General features: G+C 50.8%; 1 protein-coding gene across 1 annotated transcript; it reads right to left on the reverse strand.

The window, feature by feature from the left end:
• Positions 1–863: 863 nt before the first annotated feature.
• RPIA (ribose 5-phosphate isomerase A) lies at positions 864–21,704 on the reverse strand. The gene is made up of 9 exons (XM_057403221.1): positions 21,513–21,704; positions 16,216–16,276; positions 14,277–14,332; positions 6,858–6,917; positions 6,236–6,300; positions 5,862–5,930; positions 5,242–5,383; positions 3,969–4,068; positions 864–2,108 (listed from the first exon to the last, which is right to left on the reverse strand). The coding sequence occupies exons 1-9, from the start codon at positions 21,687–21,689 to the stop codon at positions 2,011–2,013; spliced, it is 828 nt and encodes a 275-aa protein (XP_057259204.1). The 5' UTR covers positions 21,690–21,704; the 3' UTR covers positions 864–2,010.
• Between the last annotated feature and the right edge of the window lie 1,607 nt (positions 21,705–23,311).

Below are 23,311 nucleotides of genomic sequence, written 5' to 3' on the forward strand. Positions count from 1 at the left end.
TCCTGCTAATCTCATTTCCAGAAGCATGATGAGTGAGAAGGCGCCTGGGCACAAAGCTGTGCTTGACTGCTCTCTGCTTATCCAGGATTACATTTTGAGAGCAGCCCTGAGGAGAAAGACTTGGGGGTGCTGTTGATGAGAAACTCACCATGACCCTGCTGAAAGAGGGGAGATTTAGGTTGGATATAAGGCAGAAGCTCTTCCCTGTGAGGGTGCTGAGGCGCTGGCACAGGGTGCCCACAGAAGCTGTGGCTGCCCCATCCCTGGCAGTGTTCAAGGCCAGGTTGGACACAAGGGCTTGGAGCAAGCTGCTCTAGTGGAAGGTGTCCCTGCCCGTGGCAGGGGGTTGGAACTGAATGAGCTTTAAGGTCCCTTCCAACCTAAACCACTCCATGATTCTACATTAGGAGCCCAAGATGCATCTGAAAACAGCCCATGGCAAGAACCAGCAAATGGCTTCTGCAGCATCAGGTTTGCAGGAAGAGATATTCCAGTGTTTCCAGCAAAGTTGCACTAAGCACACTGGCTGCCATCCAGCCTACAAGTGCTTCAGAACTAACAGAAGAAATATGCAGGAAGGGGAAGATTTAAAGACATAAAAATAGCTCCATTTTGGTAAAAAAAAGGGGCTATAGTTAAATGCACAGGTTTTAGACACGCAAATTTAAGACAGTCTTGAGGCAGCTTCCAAGTGTTGATTAATTTAACTTATTTACCTTAAGTATGATGAAATCAAGTGCAGAAGGGTGAATCTGGCCTGGGTGAAGGCCTTTAAAGGAGGAAACTACAGCAGGAGTTAGTCTGAGGATGATCTCCCCCACTGTGCACAAACCAGTTGCTTTAAGAACCAAATTACCACCATGTCTGGTGTAACAGCTCTTTATTTCAACGTCTACAACACAAAGAGAGGGCTTGCATTTTGACCTCGGACCCATGAGAAGCACCTACACACTGAGAACAAGATACTGAACGAGTGTCTCTCTCCTGCTACATGTGGAAAATTCAGGCAGGAAGACTTCAGTTTTCCTGTGCGTTCTGCTCTATCCTTCCACAGATCAACCAGCTGCGAGGGGTGACAGTAAACCTTCATTCCAAACCACACTGCTTGCCACTGAACAGTGTTCCATGCTGCCCTGCTCAAATATGCTTCTGTAAACTTCACCAAGGACCCAGTCCTGCTCTCGATTTACAAGGACCAAGTCCCAGATATCTCCAGGTACAGGAACAGGCTTTCATCAGAGGTACTGAATGAATGGAGAGCAGATTTTGGCTCAAAGGATGAACGTCTCCTCCATACAGAGGCCTGGAAAAGGCCCTTATAATGTCCCCCAGAGGGATGTAGAGACCACCCTAGGCTCAGAGAATTGTCATGTGCACAGAGGACAACCAGACATCCTAACTATTAAAAACCAGTGGTATAGAAAAATAAAAGGCATAAAATACTGAACCAAAAAGGTTCCAAATAAGGCATCAGCAGGTCCCGACTGGATGTGCTCCTGTTACGTACATCACCCATATGTTAGTAGGTACTAACATACTAACGTGATGTTAGTGCATCGCGTTCTAAGCCAGGGTGGTTAGGAACGATGCATTGGGATCGTATTCCTGACCTCAGTCACTGAAGCACTACGAGCAACCAGAAGGGTTCAAGTTCTCTTTGAATGCAAGGAAATAAAACCACACAAATCACAAACAAAACAAGGAGTATTCTTTTTGGTTAAGTATTCCTTAGAAAATCAAATAAAAACGTTAAAGCAATTTGTCAAAACGATTCTTTAAAAAAAGGACAACATCTCCTATAAAGTAAAAATATAGATATAGAAATAGAATAGATTTTCTGTTGTTGGTCTTTAAAAAACACAAGAAGACATTCAGCATCACGTCAGCGGATTCCGACCCACTTCCCATCATCCGTCCTCTGCAACAACCGCTGCTCATTTAAGGCAAGACATCAGGTTGGCACCGTTACAGCAGGGGAATCAAAGTGGCTGGAGGCGAAGCAGAGGGGCCTCAGCGAGGCTGCTTCTCCCGCACGCTGACCGAGCCGTCCTCCATGCCGAAGTACACCACCTCTGCCATGTCGATGAAGAGCCCCGTCTCCACCACGCCTGGGAAATGAGGGTTCACACACTGGTTAATGCCAGAGACACCCCAGAGCGTAGACTCCTCTGCTCTCACCATGGTTTTGTTTGTTAAAAGGGACCAATGACTCCATCCGAGGTTTGGAGAGAGGAGTCCAACCTGGGTGATGTTGTGCAGGAAGCCCGTGGGAAGCCTCTCCCGTGAGGCCATCCCCAGAAGAATCATAAGACCCCAGAGCAGCTTCCAGTATCTGAAGGGGATCTACAGGGATGCTGGAGAGGGACTCTTCATTAGGGACTGTAGCTATAGGACAAGGGGAGATGTGTTTAAACTTGAACAGGGGAGATTTAGGTTGGCTATAAGGAAGGAGTTCTTTACTGTAAGGGTGGTGAGGCACTGTGAATGCCAAGGAAGCTGTGAATGCTCCATCCCTGGCAGTGTTCAAGGACAGGTTGGACAGAGCCTTGGGTGACATGGTTTGGTGTGAGGTGTCCCTGCCCATGGCAGGGGCTTGGAACTGGATGATCTTCCAACACAAACCATGCTGTGATTCTATGATTTTCAGCCACCTGATGACCCAGGCCAGCAAGAGGAAGCTACAGGCAGCCACAGACTTACCTGCTTTTCCTTTAAACACACGTAAAATCCTAACCTCTTAGAGAACACCTGGATCACACTTATTCCAATGTCAGCACTCAGCAGATCTAATGCTACTGCTTCAATCTGCAGCCCACTTGCAAATGTACTTCTGCTTGCATTTAATTATGGGGTGCTCCTAACTTCACGGTGATCACCAAGCCACAGCCAAGAAGGTGGGAAGAAATGAAGGACAAGGGTTAGGTGGCCAAAACCCTGCTATCACTACTGTATTTAGGCTGTAACAGTTCTGCTCCTCCACTTCTGGGTAGGGAAGATGCTCTTCTCCCCTTAGCAGGTCTGTATCTGAGCAGCATATCTTAGCAGGTCCGTATCTCCACACCAGTGTGATGGAACAGGTCCCATCATTTACCTTTCATCTCTCAACCAAAAGAGATGAAAGGAAAAAGTCCTTACAACACAGTATATTGCTGCTTTGTGGGGATGTTGAGGTTTGTGCAACAGGATCCTAACCTGTTCCAGCTTGCCCTGACAACACACAGCCAGTGACAGCAGTTGTGTTATGGCTTTCAGGGCAAACAGGTACCTGGGATAAACTCAAAGATAAAAGATACAAGAATATGTATTCAAAAGCTGAGCAGACTTGGCCAAGATCCCCAGGTGTGGCTGAGCCAGTCTATCTGCTGCTCCACTGAGGTTCAGAGAGTTCCAGAGACTTGGATTATCCAGAAGCAGCTCTGGCCTGGGCAGCAGGTCTCAGGCCAGGCAGGAGTCCTTGCAGAGAGGCTGTTTCACTTGCAAGCAATGCAATCAGCCACTGCTTCTCTCATGCACAGCAATAGCTAGGATACATTGCACCTTTACGGCATAGGAGTACACAATGGCAATGGGATGCAAAGCTATACGCAGGTCCTAGAAAATACTATAACTCGGTGTGAACCCTCCCTCCAGCATCCACCAGTGTGTCCATTAAAAGTCCCTCTCTAAACGGGCACACGGAGAGCAAGGATGAGCACAGCACTGGCGTGCCTAAGGGGGAACAGTGTCCTAAGTCACCCAGCATCACCCCAGGTTTCCACCACCACATGGAAATGCCACATGGGTACTGTTGCACTAATTCAGCTTGATTTCTCAAGTAGAAGCAGATGTAGGGACCAGGAAGGGGGCAGTAAATACACACACACATGTAATTCCTCTTATTCAGGGTAGGGTTCCCATGGTCAGGGTTATCCAGCATGGACCAAGCCTTAGCCAGCTTTTGGTTTTGTCTTTGGTATCACAGACATTACCTGGTATCATTTTTATGGCAGTGTTCACTTCACCCCATTCATGAACCTTGTCAAACTTCCAGTCCAGGATGAAGTTCCCATTGTCTGTCACCACGGGGCCCTGTGAAGCAAACCCACATGTCACACCATGAGCTCCTTGTCTACCGAGCCCAGCCAGGGACTGTCACAGCCCTCACTGAGACTACCATCACCACCACAACCATTTAGAGCCATCAATGAAGTAAATCAGGGCAGTCCACAATGAGCCTGTAAATAAAACCATCACCCAAGGCAACTGCTTGTTCCTTATTCTCCTTCATACAGATAATCATGCAGAAGCTGGAAAAAACAATGGAATTTCATCACTGCAATAGGGAATCCTTTTCCCAAGAGTAAAGATAGATCGATGTCCTAAAAAGGCTGTCACAGGCAACTGAACCCAAAGTAAGACCCCTCTGCCCCAGTGATAACAGCATGATGCCATGGGGAAGTTTTGGAGTTGAAGAACTGGATTTCAGTGTTCCAGATGTGCCCAGCACTCTCTCAAGCCAAACAGAAGGGGACATTGGGTCTTTTCAACAGACTGGGGCTGAGGACAAGGCATTTCAGCAGTGCTGAGCAGGATGTGCAACCAAGAGGGACCAGCATCCTCCAAGGACACAGCAACACTGATGTGCATTCCCCAAGCAAGGCTGGTCTCACGTTCAGAGAATGAACTTGAGTTTGCTCTTCTCAGGCACCTAAATGCAATCCCTAGAGCCTCTCAGGATTAGGAGCATTAAAAACAAGCCTTCAGGTGATATCTCCAGCCTTACTGCAGACAGCTCTCTGTTTCCCTTGCCACGCAGTGTGGCTGGTGAAACCCTGCTGCCCAAGTGATGGGGCAGTGACAGCAGAGACAAAGCACCTTCAGTTTTAATTTAGTCTGGTTCTGTGCGGTATTGGGATGGAGCATGAGCTGCCCCCTAACTCAAGGCCCTCTTTGGCAGCACAGACTGCCCTCCAGCCCCCAACATCCCCACAGAGCAGTGGGTCAGACCCGGACTGTCAATCCCTCCTCTCCCTGCTCAGGGATGCTTGCTTCAGTAGACATAAGCCAGAGAGGCTTTCGATGAGCATCCTGAACACCTGAACATACACTTCCTTAACCAAAGTATAATGAGGGGAATTACACATGCCACTCGTGGGAGTGAAAGCCCAGATTTAATTAGATGAAAGGCCAGACCTCTGGTCCTCCATTTGCCCACGTTCAGATGGCTCCTTTGGGGAGGCTGGGCTGATGAGGGACACTCACTGCTTTGCTAACAGCCATCCGCAGCTCCACAGCACCTCCGAAGTTTTTGGTCAGGGCTCTGGTGACAGGGACGTAAGCCATGGGGATGACTTCGATGGGGATTCCCTTCTTCCATTGCTCCCCGAGGCTCTCTGACTTTTTCCTGAGGACATGGTTTGAGGTGGGATCAGAGTCAGGCATTACATTGCTAACACCATTATCGCATCACCTCTTGCAGACCCCTCCCCTGAGGGCACAGCAATTGGTTCACACTGATTAATGTGTAGGAAGAGCCAGTTCAATGGATGATTTATTCACTCATAAACCCTGTTTTGACATGTTTTGGACAAGCAGGACACACTGGTTTTATTACAGCCCTGCAGCAGTATGTACAGAAAGGGAAATCTGTTCTGTGCTGACAGTCACTGAACTCAAAGAGCAGAGCAGCCATTTCCCCACATTTCCTAAGCAGGCCCTGCTGAGCTGAAAATTAAGAAGAAAAGCTAAACTGAATTGCTAAAGCACTGGGAGTCAGGCTCTTTTCCACCTATTCCTGCTCCCTTGACCCACTGGAAGGAAAACAGTGGCCTAACACAGGACTATCTGAATCCTCCTACAGGACACAGGTGTAATATTCTCACCTGTAATCAGCAATGACGATGAAGCATTTTGCATATCCTGCAACTATCTTCTCCTGTGTCAAGCAGCCACTGCAAGGGGGCGAAAACAGAAATAAAATAATCAGAAAACATCAGATTGCTCCTCGATGTGCTCAATGGCTTTGCAATCCAGTCCCCTCTATCACGTTCTTGTTCATTTTGGTGCTGCCGTTGCCCCACACCAGTGCCCCTTCCCCTTGTCCCTCACACACACGTTGTCAGGAGCCACGTCCCATTGCAGGTGCATGCACAGTATCCCCTCAGCCTCTCCAGCCCACCCCAGACCATGGGCAGCCAGAAAGGGATGCTCAGAGGCCACCCGCCACCAGCACCGTGCACAGGACAGCAAGGCTCACCCGCCACCTTTGATAAGGTTGAGGTCAGAGTCCACTTCATCTGCTCCATCGATGGCAACGTCGAGCTGTAGGGGGTGGAGGAACTCGGTGTGGAAACCCCTCTTGTGCAGCACCAAGGCACTGCTCTTTGTGCAGCTCAGGATCCAAGCAGCAGGCGGAAATGACACTAGAGCTGGGACCACCTTGGTGCCAGCCTGACTATAGATCAGCATCCCAAGGGTACCAGCCCCCACTAAACCACAGGCATGTTAAGAGCAGGAGAAAGAAAACCCAAAACCTAATTGCTGGCCTGCAAGGACATCACTTTAGCTTCTAGTGTCACTTAAGGACCAGCATGCAGGCAGGGAGCTCACGGGGGAAATCTTGGTGAGAGTTCAGCAACACAACATCCCTGTCTCAACCTGGAAGAGATTCTGCCTGTAGGGAACCCAACTCAGCAGCCTATTCACTATCTAGAGCATCAAGCAGTAAGACCCGGGCTGGGGAAGAACATAAACTAAGCCATGTCCTGCAGCGTGGCTGCCTACACTCATGTCCTCAGGGGAGCACAAAGGACCCTGGTGCTTTATGAAGGACCAGGTTAGAGGAAGGTCAGGTGAGGTCTCACCTCCATGGTCCTTACCTCTGGATGTCGGTCCAAGTCACTTAGGGTTAAGCCGTTCTGCAGGATCAGCTGACGGGCCTGTGCACCAAGAAGACAGCAAACACCATTTACCAGTGACAAACACCATTTACCAGTGACAAACACCATTTACCAGTGACAAACACCATTTACCAGTGGCAAACACCATTCACCAATGGCAGGAAAACAGACTCGTGGTGTCAATCCTTCAGCTGCAGCAAGGATGGATTCTCCTTAGAAGAGCTCCACTGCTCCACCCTGAATCTGGAGAGGCTGCAGCCAGCACTAGGAATGCATGGCAAGGAGAAAATGATGCTCCCACACCAGATTAATTTAAGCAAAGGAAAACCCTGCTGCTGATTCGAACTAAAAGGCTCAGATGGTGCAACAGGACTCATGGGTTCAGGTCTCTCTGTACTAAATAGCAGGAGGTCCCATCAGCTTGGTGGGAATGGCTTATATCTAAGCATTAGAGCAGATATGGGGGTTTTGAGTCTTGTGTTGTCTCAGCTTGGACATCATTCTCCTCCACGCACATCCAGCCCCTCTGATTCCCTTCAGCTGAAAAATGGGAGCAAGAAGATGAAGTATTTACACCACAGTGATGCAGAGCTAACAATGAAGATACTTTTCATATTGGAAACAAGCAAGCAAACAAACAAGGCTATAAAGAAACGTCCAACCCGTGGAAGAAGAGTGGGAAGCTTCTGAAACAGGTACTTGGCAGCTCCAATCTCTTTTACTGAAGTGGCTGTATATTTCCCTCTAGTGGCAATACAACACAGAGCACCCCCAGTGACCCTCCACTCATCCATCAGTTTCAACAGAGACTCGTAGGATTGTTTAGGTTAAGATCATCAAATCCAACCGTTAATCTAGCACAAACAAGTTGACCACTAAACCATGTCCCCATGTGTCACATCTACGTGTCTTTTAAATATCTCCAGGGATGGAGACTCCAACACTGCCCTGGGAACTTGTTCCAATACTTGACCACCCTTTGGGAAAGAAATTGTTCCTAATATCTAATCTAGACCTCCCCTGGTGCAGCTTGAGGCCGTTTCCTCTTGTCCCATCCCTTGTTCCTTGGGAGCAGAGCCCAGCCCCTCCTGGCTCCATCCTCCTGTCAGGCACTTGTAGGGAGCCATCAGGTCCCCCCTGAGCCTTCTCTTCTCCAGAGTGAACCCCCCAGGTCCCTCAGCCGTTCCCCATCACACTTGTGCTCCAGGCCCTGCACCAGCTCCGTGCCCTTCTCTGGCCCCGCTCCAGCACCTCAAGGTCTCTCTTGTAGTGAGGGGCCCAGAACTGAACACAGGATTCGAGGTGTGGCCTCACCAGTGCCCAGCACAGGGGGGGATGATCCCTGCCCTGGTCCTGCTGCCACCCTGGTGCTGATACAGGCCAGGATGCTGTTGTCATCTTGGCTGCCTGGGAACAAGCTGCTCATGCTCAGCTCTGTCCATCAGCACCCCCGTGTCCTTTTCCACTGATCAGCTTTCCAGCCACTCTTCCCCAAGCCTGGAGCACTGCATGGGGTTGTTGTGCCCCACGCGCAGAACCCAGCACTGAGCCTTGCTGAACCTCATTCAATGGCCTTGACCCATCAATCCAGCCTGTCCAGGTCCCTCTGCAGAGCCTCGCTGCACTCAGACAGATCAACACTCCCTCCCTACTTGGTGTCACCTGCAAACCGACTGAGGGTACACTTCCCCCCCTCCAACAGGAGTTCCAGCTTACAGAACCTCGAATTGGTTTTCTGCATTACAAATCATCACCTGAATGAGACTCCCTGCTTGTCTGGACTCTGCCCAAGTCTGAACTCCACACCATGCTGTAGCTTGACCAAGAAAACACAGTGCAATAGCCTGGATCAACCGATTCCCCTGTATTTTACCCACTAACACAGTGCATTCAGTTGCATGTACTGGCATCCCAGAAGCATTAAGACAAGTTAGCAAGTGGTACTGCTGGCAATGAGCTATGATCTGAATTGCTTACGGTGGCATTTCATAGCATGCAGTGTTAACTCCCATGGGCTGTGGACTCTTGACTGTGCCCTAGGTTTGCCCTAAGGACTCACGATATAACAAGAATAAAACCCAGTGGGTTTCCACTCATCACATGGCGTCCATGAAGAGGGATTTCAGGAACTGAAAGCACTGAAAAATCACTGCGCTGCACATGCAGGCCCCATCCTGAACAGGCGTGGAGTCAGCAGTGTGGGAACAAGGTGGCTTTCTTCAGGCTCTCTGCTTGGAAGGCAATGGAGCAGAGCAGCAGGAGCCAAAGCAGAGCTGCCACAGCAGGGGAAAGGTGATAACTGCCCAGCACTTGCCAGGAATGGTCTCACTCTGTGCTCTCGGCACACATCCAGGTGAAAAGGAGAAACACAAAAGCCAAGGGACAGATACTTACCCTGGCTCTAGCTTTGCTGGTGGTGATGGAATAACCCAACCTGACAACAAGGAAGGGAGGAGAACAAAAACCCACTGAAACCAATTCTTCCTTGCCACCGACCTCAGGCAGCCATTTACACCTGTACATAGCAAAAATAGGATGCTGTTTTGCTGACCTGGGAGTGCTTCAATCAGTACTGGTTTCGGTCTAAGAGATGGCAAAAGATAGGAGGCAGCCCTGTGTCTGGGGGATATTGGGTCCTACAAGTGCACGATCTACCTTTTCCCTTTCACAGCAACCTTTTGGTTTTAGTGTAGCATTACACAGGCTATCCCAACATTTCAGGGCAGGACAGGCTCCAGCCCGCAATCACTGCAAGAGCTTTCATCAGTATTTTCTGTAAGACCTACTAACTGATCTCAGAGCTCCAGGTTCCAATGGGACACGTTATGTCCGGATGGGGATCATTTTAGACATGTCAGAGACAGACTCTCAGTACAGTCTACAGATACAACAGAAGGACTGATAAAGGTTAAAAAAAAAGGAAAAAGAAAAGTAGTTTTTACTGGTTTTGTCTTTTGCAGCAGTTTGCATTGTACCCCAGTTGGCCACTGGTTGTTTGCAACAGCCAGGAAAAGAGCAACTCCCATCAGCCCATACCCTCACTTAAAGAACACCTGCAGGGTAAGAGGATTTTAACTGTTCATATAATCATAGACTCATTTAGGTTGGAAAAGACCTTTAAGATCATTGAGTCCAACCCTTACCCCAGCACTGCCAAGGCCACCACTAACCCATGGCACTAAGAGCCACTTTTACACATCTTCTACATACCCCCAGGATAGGGACCCCACCACTGCCCCGGGCAGCCTGTTCCAACGCTTGACAGCCCTTTCAGTGAAGCCATTTTTCATACTATCCAACCTAAACCTCCCCTGGCCTTTCTTGTCAATGGGCATCACACTTGCTAAGTCCAGCCAATGGGACCTTCCCACTGAGCCAGGACTGCTGATGGGAAGTGGCTCACTGAGCACTTCCACCAGTTCCTGCAGCACCTTTGGGTGGATCCCATCCAGCCCCATAGACATGTGTGCGTCCAAGTGGTACAGCAGGTCACTGATCATTTCCCCTTGGATTACAGGGCTTCATTCTGCTCCTCATCTTTGTCTTCCAGCTCAGGGGGCTGAGTACCCCAAGAACAATTGGTCTTGCTCTTCAAGACTAAGGCAAAGAAGGCATTAAGTACTTCAGCCTTTTCCTCATCCTTTATCACTGCTTTCCCTACCATATCCCATAAAGGATGGAGATTATCCTTAGCCCTCCCTGCATTGCTGATTTATAGATACCCTATTTATTGTCTTTTATGGCAGCAGCCATAGTAGTTGGGCTTTACCTTTTCTAATTTCTCCCTGCATAACCTCCCAACACCCTTGTAGTCCTCCTAAGGTTCCTGCTCCTTCTTCCAGAGGTCATAAACTCTCCTTTTCTTCCCGAGTTCCAGCCAAAGCTCCCTGTTCAGCCAGGCCGGTCTCTTCCCTGATGGATCACCTTTCGGCATACGGGGATGGCTGCTCCTGTGTCCTCTCAGATTTCCCCCTTGAAGAACGTCCAGATTTCTGGACTCCTCTGGCTTTCAGGACTGCCAAGGGACTCTGTCACCCAGGCTCTTAAACAGGCTAAAATCAGCCCTCCAGAAGTCCTGATTCTGCTGACTCTGCTCCTTGCTTCTCCAGGAGTTATAAACTCTTACCATGGTGTTATTGCTATGCCCAATACTCTCACCATGGCCATGCCTTGCTGGCCTTCCTCCTGATTCTTACCCATAAACACTCAAACCTATCATCAGCATCATTAAGCTCTAGACAGTCAAAGCACTCCCTAACACACAGAGCTAACCCACCTAACATACAGAGCTAACCCGCCTGACATACAGAGCTAACCCACCTGACATACAGAGCTAACCCGCCTGACATACAGAGCTAACCCACCTGACATACAGAGCTAACCCACCTAACATACAGAGCTAACCCACCTAACATACAGAGCTAACCCACCTAACATACAGAGCTAACCCACCTGACATACAGAGCTAACCCACCTGACACACAGAGCTAACCCACCTAACATACAGAGCTAACCCACCTAACACACAGAGCTAACCCACCTAACATACAGAGCTAACCCACCTAACATACAGAGCTAACCCACCTGACATACAGAGCTAACCCACCTAACACAGAGCTAACCCACCTGACATACAGAGCTAACCCACCTGACATACAGAGCTAACCCACCTAACACACAGAGCTAACCCACCTGACATACAGAGCTAACCCACCTGACATACAGAGCTAACCCACCTAACATACAGAGCTAACCCACCTGACATACAGAGCTAACCCACCTAACATACAGAGCTAACCCACCTAACATACAGAGCTAACCCACCTGACATACAGAGCTAACCCACCTAACATACAGAGCTAACCCACCTAACATACAGAGCTAACCCACCTAACATACAGAGCTAACCCACCTGACATACAGAGCTAACCCACCTGACATACAGAGCTAACCCACCTGACATACAGAGCTAACCCACCTAACACACAGAGCTAACCCACCTGACATACAGAGCTAACCCACCTAACATACAGAGCTAACCCACCCATACAGAGCTAACCCACCTAACATACAGAGCTAACCCACCTGACATACAGAGCTAACCCACCTAACATACAGAGCTAACCCACCTGACATACAGAGCTAACCCACCTAACATACAGAGCTAACCCACCTGACATACAGAGCTAACCCACCTAACATACAGAGCTAACCCACCTGACATACAGAGCTAACCCACCTGACATACAGAGCTAACCCACCTGACATACAGAGCTAACCCACCTAACATACAGAGCTAACCCACTTAACATACAGAGCTAACCCACCTAACATACAGAGCTAACCCACCTGACATACAGAGCTAACCCACCTAACATACAGAGCTAACCCACCTAACATACAGAGCTAACCCACTTAACATACAGAGCTAACCCACCTGACATACAGAGCTAACCCACCTGACATACAGAGCTAACCCATCTGACATACAGAGCTAACCCACCTGACATACAGAGCTAACCCATCTGACATACAGAGCTAACCCACCTGACATACAGAGCTAACCCACCTAACATACAGAGCTAACCCATCTGACATACAGAGCTAACCCACCTAACACACAGAGCTAACCCACCTGACATACAGAGCTAACCCACCTAACATACAGAGCTAACCCACCTAACATACAGAGCTAACCCACCTGACATACAGAGCTAACCCACCTAACATACAGAGCTAACCCACCTAACATACAGAGCTAACCCACCACCTCTCCTTCCATGCCTGTACCTTCTGAGGGGTTTATAGCCATGCACTGCAGCTCTGCCCACCATGTTTCCATGATGGCAGCTCTGTCATAGCTTTCCCACTGTGCAATGGCTTTCAGCTCCTTCTGTTTGTTGCCCATGCTGTGTACATAAGTACAGATGCACTTCAGTTGGGCTGTTGATTCCATCCCTTTTTTTGGGCTAAAAGACCCAATTCCCACACGATCATTCTCAGGGGCTTCTGCGGTTTCTAACACATCAATAACCCTGGTGAATTTGCTGCTGCATGGATTTCCATCCCCTACCTCCACTAAGACTGAAGGACCTCACTAGCACCCTATCCCTCAAACACTGGTGTGCTGCCCCCAGGCTGATCGCTGGTGAGTCTGGTTTGATCCCATTGTCCCTTCAGATGTAGATTAAATCTCTTTCAAAGAGCCCTGGTTACTCCTGCACAAAGATCCTTTCCCCCCTTTGCGTATGGTGTACCCCATCTGTCACCAGCAGGCCTGGTGCTGAGTAAACCAACCCAAGATCATGGTGACACCAGGCTCAGAGCCAGGCATTGACCTGCTGGCTCTTCCTCTTTCTTCCCTCATCATTCCCTGCAACTGGAAGGGTGGAGGAGAACAATCAGATTTTGGGGTAATTTAGGTTGGTCTCTATCCACCCTCCACGTCAAAGCAGGGTCAGCTACCAGGTTGCTCAAGGCTTTACCCACTCAGGTCCTGAAAACCTCAAAGGATGGACTCTGCCCAGCCTGCCCCACTGCCTGATTGTCCTTTAGGTGAAGAAGTTGGGACAAAAGTACAACCCCAAGGTCCACACCAGGACCATGAGGATGCATGCCCAATTCCTAGGGTGGAGCATTGCCACCCAGCCTCAAAAACCCCACGGATGGTCCCCACCATGTCACCTCTTCCTCTCCAAAGGGACCAAGGTAACATCTTGCTCCTGTGCAATGTGTTCCCACCTCAGGGAATAGAGGCAGAGAAACCAAAGCCAGTTGCCTGGAGGCATGGAAGCAGCTCAGAAGCTTCCCCAGCACCTCTGCACTTCACCATGTTCTCCCTGCAAACCTCTCAAGAGTTGGCATGGCATGAACCAATTCCTGCAAAAGCTGTGCAGCAAAGGAAAGATGAAGCTTATTTCTCTTCTGCAATTGCTTATAAAAGCCAGTTCATGCATTTCAAACCCTCCTGAAAAACACAAGCTCGCTATTATTGCTTGCAGCATGCTTTTTACAGCTTTCAGGGCTTCATACAAAATCAAAGCAGACTTAAGTGTCTCCAATGTGTTCTGCATTATGAGTCTGGTTCACCACTAAACAGCACTCTTCCACAAGCGGGATGCAGAGCAAGCCACATACCAACACTGACATGACCAGCGTTACCACACTGGTTTGAAACACACCTCAAAGCATTACAGCATCCCTGCGGTTCAGGTCAGGGTAACACAGCACCAGCACCATCACCATCACATCTATCTGCAGGCTGCATCACAACTGCTTTCACTGGTGCTTTCAGTTAATCACACCACTGTAAGCCAGCCCAGACAGCGGCGTGGTTCCCTCCCACAGCCAAAGGGACGATCCCCTGTGTGAGTGCTTGCAAAGGAGGAAAGCTCTTACCTGGAAAGACGTCGGGATGCAGACAATTGTCAGGTTCTCCTCTTTAACCCGCTCGGCTGTAGGGAAGAAAAGAAGTCTCAGTTTGTTGCAGAAGGTAAAACACCACCAACTATCACTTTAAGAAATCTCAGTTCCGAGCAGCCCCTTTGAATGAATCACTGCAATTACTTGCTTGGCTTGCAAATAACTCAGGCTCCAAACACAAACAGGTGCCACCCTGCTTAGGCTGAGGCTCTGTTTCCAGGGTCAGAAGGGTCTAAACACCCACCCTGGCTCAGCCCAAGGCACCACGAGCCATTAACCTTTGTGTCACCAGCAGCAGAAGAGCCTCGTCAGCAAATGTCACCTGGGAAATAAGCCCCATTCCCCCCTTTCACTCCATTAGACAGGTTTTAGCTACACTCCTTGTAAACAGCAGCTGTCTGAAAGGTTTTCTGGCTTGTTGCCTTGGGGAACAACACATTCATTTATTATAGAACATTTAAATATATGGCAGGGAAAGGACTAATAAAATACAGTATTCCATTAAATGGAAGGAAATATTTCCTCCCCCAGGTTAACCTCAAATGACTAAAATCTATTACTAAGATATCATTATGGACAAAATGTTATTTTAGTAATTACAATACTTGGGCACAAGCCAGCAGCCCAGGTGTCAGAGGCAGCTCCCACACCACAGCAAGCACTCGGGCTGCATGCTCCATGTAACGCTGCTGTGGAAGGGCTGAAGATGCAATACGTGAGGCCGCGTGTCGTTACAAACCCCATCCCAGTGCTAATGCATTCAGTTGACATGGAAAGTCAGAATGTGCGGCCTGGAACAGGCACTCCACTTTAAATACTGCACCCATTCATTCAGAGATTGATTCTGTGTAGTTGGGAGTGGTGGCAAGACTGAGCCCAACCCAGAAAGCTGAACCGCAGCTCCCAGACAAGTAAGTGTACTTCAGACACAGTGAGGAGTGAGGTGGGTGCCAGGGGCAGGCACAGCACCATCCTTTCTGTTCCCCTGCAAAGCAAAGCACTGCTACGCTCAGACCTCAGCACCACCTGCCCTCTGTGGGTGACACTGCCCAAGGGAGCTGGAGGTGACAAGGGGACTTCCCAACCATGCAAAGCCACACATGTGGGACACATCGAGCTCTGCTTCCAATGAGAATCCCCCTCTGCATCCAAGCAGGACCCTCACGAACAACAGACCTGACCCTGTGCTCCAAATCCACCACGGCACCCCCTGCTGCTCTGGTTTGCATCCAATCGAAGCAGGACAAGGTACAGCACCTCCCCAGGCAGATTTGCCCTAGGGCTGAGAGTGCCCTGTGAAGGGAACCTGAAACCTCTGTAATGAGGCATGAGGATAATTGCCCTCATATTCCCGTTGCAGAAATGCATTCGCTTCACTTGAATATGTTGCTGAAATGTTCTGAATCACACCTGGAGCAAACCTGCACCTGGGGCAAGCAGGTAAACCTAGCTACGAGGTATGAAAAATGCAGTGGGATTTCACATTCCTTTTTGCTACACCTCATCAGGACCCTCAATGTGAATAACGTGGATGCGAGCAATCAACGTGAGCTGCATACAAATGGGTTAACGGAAGCAGAGCAGCTGCATGGCCCAAAGCCACAAAGCAAGTCAGGACTGGGGCAGAGCTGGAATGAAATGCAGGAGTTCAGCTCCAGTTTGTGGCGGGTGCCAGAAAAGCGCTTTGCCTGGCTCTATGGGAGAGCAAGTGGTAAATCATTACCTCCTCTGGACTCTCTGTGCAATATATTTGGAGAACAAGACCCAGTTTTAGCCTTCAGCTTCAAGGAGGAGACAGCAGTCGGTGAACAGAGCTGACACATCAGCTCTAAGTCAGCATCCAGATGATTTAGCATGGTTTTGATGTAGCTGGGGCAGCCGGGCAAGGGAAGGGATAGGAAGAGGAGCATCCTACCTAATCGATGCACCGCGTGGACTATCGTAGAACCACTTCCAATCCCAAGAACTTGATTGTTCTGCAAACCAAAGAGAGACAGAGGAGAGCTGTTACTGGGGATTCAACATTATAAACACATGCAGTGGAACCTTGCTCAGAGATGCACACTGACACACATCACCTTAGCACGCTGCAGCCAAGGAAGGGAACACACTGCCAGCGAGGGCACAACCCTGTCTGTGGCTAAGGGATTTTAAGCTACTCACCCCCTTATTAAAGGGCACTTATTAAATACCACCCTGGTCTGAATCTCAGGGTGTTCAATGCACACTCACTGCTGCTTGCTGGCACTCCATGCATCCTCTCCTGCCGGAAAGCTGGGAGTTTCAGACAATACCGCAGAGGAAGAAGCTGAAAGAACCTCAAGATAACATCTCCCAAGGAAGCCACACAGTAAAAGTATGGGTTTGCAGCCAACTGTATTGTTAGTAAACAGTACACATGCACCAGCAGCTGCTCCTAGGGAATAAAAACTGCCTATAGGAGAGTCCAGCTGCACACTTGAAAGATGGGTGAGCCTGGCAGTATATAATGAAGAGGATCCTATTTTAACCACAGCTCAGCCCTGGCCTTTCCCTGCTTATGGTGTGGTTAATGAAGGATCACTACTATCTCATCCATAACACAGACATGCCTCTAAAAGGGGCTGCAGGCTCATGGTGGACGGGTTCAACTGTGTTACCTCTCAAGAGGATGCCCTGCCATGTAGATCTGTTTATTATCAACTCAGTCTCACTGAGAGCTACCCGCAGCCTCTCGTGCACTTCCCGTTTTCAATGTCCTTCCCCTTCTTTGGATGGGATCCAAAGCTTAAATTGACTTAAGGAGGCCCAATATCACTACAGAGACTCCAGATGAGGAAGACCTGAAGCCAGCCAGAGATGCAGGCACAGAACTGGTGTGCGTTATCTCTTGGATATTAGACAGGTCTGGAACTCTTTCTCCATGTGCAGCAGATCCAGAGTTCAGCAGCTATGGAAAAAGCCACACCTGCAGCATTTGAACCAGCTCAACTCTTACACAAGCACACAAGCTGGCAAGGTGGAGCTCAGGACAGGTCATACTCCCATAGGATTAATGATTTCCCTCGCTTATGCAGGTTGAAAGCTCAAAGAAAACAGAGTTCTCCAAACCCCAGCACACAACCCCAAGGACTCGGCTCATATCCCAGCCCTCAGTAACCACCGTGACCCTGCAAAAGGCAGGGAAAGCAGGAGATGGCTTTCTGCATGCTTGCAATGGTGCCAGCAGAAACCCAATAGCTCCCGAGATTCCTGAGTTTCACCTGCCCCATGGACGAGCCAAGTGTGGCCAGCCAAGGAAGGGGAAGCAAAGCTGCATGGAGGCTGGTGAGAACACCGGTGCTGCATGTCCTAAGAGACTTGTTTTGATCAGGGAAGAGGCAATTTCTTCTCTTTGCCCTCATTTCTCCCTGGTGAGACAGCTTCTTGGAGCAGCTGGATGGCCAAAGGGATGGCGAAAGCCTCCGCATCAGCCGCTCCGCTGTAATGAAGAAGGAAGAGCTCACAAGGGTTCCAGCCCGTGGCTGGCAATAAGCTTGAAGGTATTTATTCAGTGATCACAGAATCAACCAGGTTGGAAAAGACCTTCAAGCTCATCCAGTCCAACCACTGCCCAGCACTGCCAAGGTCACCACTAACCAATGGCACTGAGGCCTCGTCTCCACAGTGTGTGAACACTCACAGGGACGGTGCCTGGGCAGCCTGTTCCAATGCCTGAGCACCCTCTGGGGAAGGAATTGTTCCTCAGCTCCATCTAAACCTGCCCTGGTGCAGCTTGAGGCCGTTTCCTCTTGTCCCATCCCTTGTTCTGTGGAAGCAGAGCCCAGCCCCTCCTGGCTCCATCCTCCTGTCAGGCAGCTGTGATGAGGGGAGAAGCATCCTTCCTTAGGCGGAGGGCAAGACCTTGGGCTAAGTGGGTTTCGCAGATGAACAGTTTAAGCCAGTCTAAACTGGTGCTGTCACAGCCCCTGCCTTACTGCAGCTCCCACCTCTCCCTCCTCAGCTCCAACCCAGCCAGACCAGGGGCAAAACCAGCCAAACCCCTTTAAAACAGGAGCAGGACAAACAGCGGGGAGAAGCAGAGCACAGGGTCAGCGTGCAAGGGGCAGGACCAGCTCACAGCACTGAGGAGCAGCGCTCCATGCAAAGAAATAAGTCATTTCATGTTGTTCTACTAAAACCCCAGCAAACAAAACCAAGGTACTGACCCACAGCATAGCTGAGGACCCATGTATGCACTCTGGGAGTGGAGTCAGCAGCAACCATAGCACTTCCTCAGCTAAAGAAAGGGTGTAGAGACACTGCTTGGCATTACAGATGTGGACAAGACAACGCACATGGAGTGGGTATCAGCAGCACCACAGGGGCTGGTGGGTCCAATGTAAGTTTATGCAAAGAACAGGAGATAAATACAGTGCAAAGCCCAAAGTTTCCTCTTATAAACGCTCAGCCCACCCATCTTTTTACTTCTAACAAAGATGCTGACAGGGCCAGGGCCTGCCTTCAGAGCTGATGCATAAATGCAAAGCCAGCTCTGCCCAAGCAGCTTATGGCTCTAAAGCCCCAAGCCCTGTGCCAGCCCCACTCCTCCGAGCTGTCAGAGCCTCACAGCCCATGACTTCTGAGGTTGGTCACTCAGTGTCCACTCCAGTAGTGGGAAGCTCTGTGGGTAAACACACCAACCTGGTTTTAATAATAACAATTACTGTTATTATATTTAATAATACAAAGAGAGAAAAGTTCTTTCCTAATTCCCCCCTCCCCAGTTTTACATCTGCCGCAGGCTGCATGAGATGCAGGCACGGCTAAGGATGGGTGAGAAGGAGAATGCCAAGTGAGGACCCTCATCCAGTACCCTGGTGCCATGGATTTACAGCACCTTAACCTTTATGTCAAGCAAAGAGATTTGTCCAACACAACCGAACCCTGAAGTCATTGATGTCCTCCCACGTCTCTGCCATGCAAGGAAGGGAATCTGCAGCTTTGCTTTTGGAGATAACAGTGCTCCCACCGTTAACAGCCAACAACCACACACAAAACTCTCCCTTACAAACAGCAACTGCACCCTGACAGTGCAAACTGGAAGGGAGATGGGTTTTCTCTGATGGCTGAGCCCCCCTAACTCCTTGGTGGTGCCTCGAACCGGCTTCTCCACCACTGCTTCGAGCCAGGCTGCGCACCGAACATTGCGGTATTACCCCAGACGCTGCCTGTTTGACTTATTCAGAGGGGCACTGAACTTTAATCGGCTGCAACATGGCCAGAAACATTATCCCAAGTCTGCTTGACCATACGGCAGCACAAAGGCCAGTATTTCATCAGCAAAAGTCCAAAACGAAGAGTCACCTTTTGTCCCAAATCAAACCAGATAACCCACAGTACAGTCGTGCCTTGGCTCCGCACCTTGCAACACGAGCGCTTCCTCAGTGTGCAATTTTAGGGCTTGCTTTGGGTAAAAAAGAGGGGTTTAATGCAACTACCGGTCCATTGCCCAGGCTCCCTCACCCCACAGACCGCCTTTGAGCTTGCTGGCCTGGCAGGGGGTAGGTCTCACATATGTAGGTGTGCTCTCTGCAGGGAGGTACAGAGTGCTCAGAGGAAGAAGAGGCTGCAATACAAGTGAAACATTATGGGGCATCAGGGAAGTCACCAGGATGCTAACCTGGAAGGGGGAAGCAGGAAGGAAAAGGAAACTCCCCCCCCCCCCCCCCCAATCAACCTTCTTGGCACCGACTCGAAGCCAGTTTCATCACTGCTGTTGCAACAGCACTTGCACAGCAAACACTGTGATAAACCAGTGCGTGACTTTAACCGTTGATCTCCCAAGTGTTCACAATCAGGCTGTGACAAACCTCAAGCAGATCCAGTCCTATCTGAGTTTCAAAGGTTTCATTAAAACCCCTTGCTGCACTCCACTCCCTGCAGAGGATAAGACATGACCCCCTGGTAAGGGGCTGTTGCTCTTTGCTTGGGTGCTCAGAAACAGGGTGCAGCAGTGGAGCATCCTGGACTTGAGAAAAGGAGATGGACATGGCATTATCCTGAACCCCCGACACAGCCCAGGTTGCAAGAGGGTGCATGGTGAATGCTTGGAGATGCAGGACATTGAGCCGTGCACTGGGCAAGCACTGATGGGAAGGGAAAAGCAGTTTTCTCCCTTCTCTCCAGGCTAAAGGATCGCAATCCAAAGCAAAGGAGGAATAAGCTCAGTGGGACACAACAGTCCCTCCTTGCATCCCAGGACTGTCCATGCTACAGGGAGAGGTTGGGTTGTGCATGCACCCCATGCACCTCAGAGCTGCTCCATGCACTGGAGGGTATCCGTGCAGCCCAAAGTCCAACCATGTACCGGCAAGCTCCGTGCACCCCATGGTCACTGTGGAGGTCCCTGCATCCCCGAGCCTGTTCCTGCAACCTGGGTCCATCCATGCACTAGGAGTCTCCGTGCTCCCTATGGTCACTCCATGCAGTGTGGGGTCCTTGCACCACAGAGCCTGTTCATGCACTGGGAATCTCTGTGCACCCCATGTCCGCTACATGCATTGGGGGAGTGCCGGCACCCCGGCGCAGCTCCGCACACCCTGGGATCAGCCCGCGCACCGGGAGGCTCCGTGCACCCCGTGGCCGCTCCTTGCACTGGGTGTCCCTGCACCCAAGAGCGTGTCCGTCCACCCTGGAGCCCGTCTGTCCACCGGGAGGCTCCGTGCACGCCGTGGCTGCTCCGTGCTTTGGGGGTCCCCGCATCCCAGAGCTTGTCTCTGCACCCTGGAGCCCGTTCGTGTTCCGGGAACGCTCCGTGCACCCCGTGGCAAGCTCTGTGCTTTGATGGGTCCCTGCACTCCAGAGCCTCCCCTGCACCCCGGGGTCCGAACGTGCTCCGGGAAGCTCCGTGCACTTCGTGTCCCCTCTGTGCTTCGGGGGTCCCTTTACCCCGGAGCCCGGCCGTGCTCTGACAGGCTTCATGCACCCCGTGTCCGCTCTGTGCTTTGGGGGTCCCTGCACTCCAGAGCCCGTCCATGTACCCCGTGGCCACTCTGTCATTTGGGAGTCCCTGCACCCCGAAGCCCATCCGTGCTCCGAGAGGCTTCGTGCACTCCGTGTCCGCTCCGTGCATTGGTCGGTCCCTGCACCCCGGAGCCCCTCCGTGCTCCGGGATGCTCCCTGCGCACCGGGGGTCCGCGCCCCCCGTTGCCCCCCATGCCCCGGGCAGCGCCGGGGTCCGTGCGGTCTCACCTGGACGTGCTTGTCCACGGCCGCGCAGGCAGCCAGCCGCTTGGCCTCCTCTGCCATGGTGCCGCCGAGCCGCCCGCGGGTGAAGCCGCGCCGCCACGGCCCCGCTCGGAGCCTCCCCGGCGGCCGGGCGGCCAGCGCCGTGCTGCGGAGCGGGCCGGGCCGGCCGAGGAGCCGCATGCCGCCACGGCCCGCCCCCGGGGGGGTCCCGCTCGGGCTGCAGGCCTGGGCCGAGCCGGCTCCCTTCCTCCTCCTCCTTCTCCTCCTCCTCCTGGAGGCTGGGACTTGTAGTGCTGCGCGCTGCGAACTACAGCTCCCACAATGCATGACCGGCCCGCCGCAACACCGGAGCGACGTGTCCGGGTGATGTCTATGCGTACGTACACACCTATAGCGGGTTGGGCTGGGATGGAGAGGCTGAGGCTTTGCCGTAACGCTCAGAGGAATGGGAAGTGTCCCTGCGGGAAGTGCTGAGGAAGAGAGAGGGTGGCTGGGAGACCTGCACGGCACAGGGAGCTCTGGGATTCACCTGACCTCTGGGCTTACGGAGGTGTTAAGGAAGAGCCTTCCTTGGATGTGTACTCAAACTTTGTAGCGTGATGCAGATCTCTAAGGGGTTTTTATGTCCATTGGGGATTAAGGAGTGGGGAGCCAAGGACAGCCCTGGCTGCGAGAGACACTGTGTCACACAAGTAGGAACACTGGTGTGACAAAAAGCGCTGATCCCCCAAGCATCACGTTATTGACCGTCAGTCACTAGTCCTTCTCCCTCCCCACAGGAGGGTCAGGATAAAACCCAGTTGAGGTTTTCTGCCCTGGAGCACACAGAGCTTTCTCCTCCTTCCCCCCATATTTTTTTTTCCCCTGTGAGGGTGCTGAGGCGCTGGCACAGGGTGCCCAGAGAAGCTGTGGCTGCCCCATCCCTGGCAGTGCTCAAGGGCAGGTTGGACACAGGGGCTTGAAGCAAGCTGCTCTAATGGAAGGTGTCCCTGCCCGTGGCAGGGTTAGAACTGGATGAGCTTTAAGGTCCCTTCCAATTCCAACCACTACATGATTCCTTGATTCCTCACACACGCACACACCCCCATCCTGGGCTGGCATCTGCTTAAACTGTTTCTGAAAAACATGAGAGGCAGATCATAGAGAATCAGAGAATGGTTTGGGTTGGAAAGGACCTTAAGATCATCCACTTCCAACCCCCTGCCATGGGCAGGGACACCTCACTTTAGACCCTGTTGCCCAAGACTCTGTCCAACCAGGCCTTGAACACAACCTTTGAGTCTCTCTCCAGAGTCCTGGGGTGACTGTGAACGGTCATCTCAGCTTCTCGTTCTGCAGTCCCAGAGCTGCAGGTATTTGCCCCTTACTACTCACTCCAATGTGCAGAGAATAATATTTTCTTATGACTATAATAATTCTTACTTTATTTGCATCACAGAAAAGCCGCTGTTGGCTTCTTTATTTTTAATCCTGTGCATGACTGACTTGTTGCCAACCTCAACAATTCTGCTGTGATTTTTAACGGCTATAAACGTTTCCTTTTGTTTTCACTCCAGGCTGTGAACAAAGGGCTGGCAGTTCAACAAAGACTCTGTTACCGTCACCCACCCGAGTTATCTCTGTCCGGCAAGGCCTTACCTTTCTGTACAGAGCAGGTGACTTGCTATTAAGAGCAGCACGTGGTGCCTATAGAGTCATTCAGTGCTTTCTGCCAGCTGGCAACGATCTTTCCTGGAAGTTACACGCTTTAAAGTGTAAACACACACATCTAGTGGGATGTATAGTTTGGAAAGAATCAGAGC

The sequence above is a fragment of the Pezoporus wallicus genome, unplaced genomic scaffold, assembly GCF_028554395.1.
Source record: "Pezoporus wallicus isolate ANWC-B61680 ecotype Strahan unplaced genomic scaffold, APGP_CSIRO_Pwel_v1 contig_6644, whole genome shotgun sequence".
In the NCBI taxonomy this organism is placed as follows: Eukaryota; Metazoa; Chordata; class Aves; order Psittaciformes; family Psittacidae; genus Pezoporus; species Pezoporus wallicus.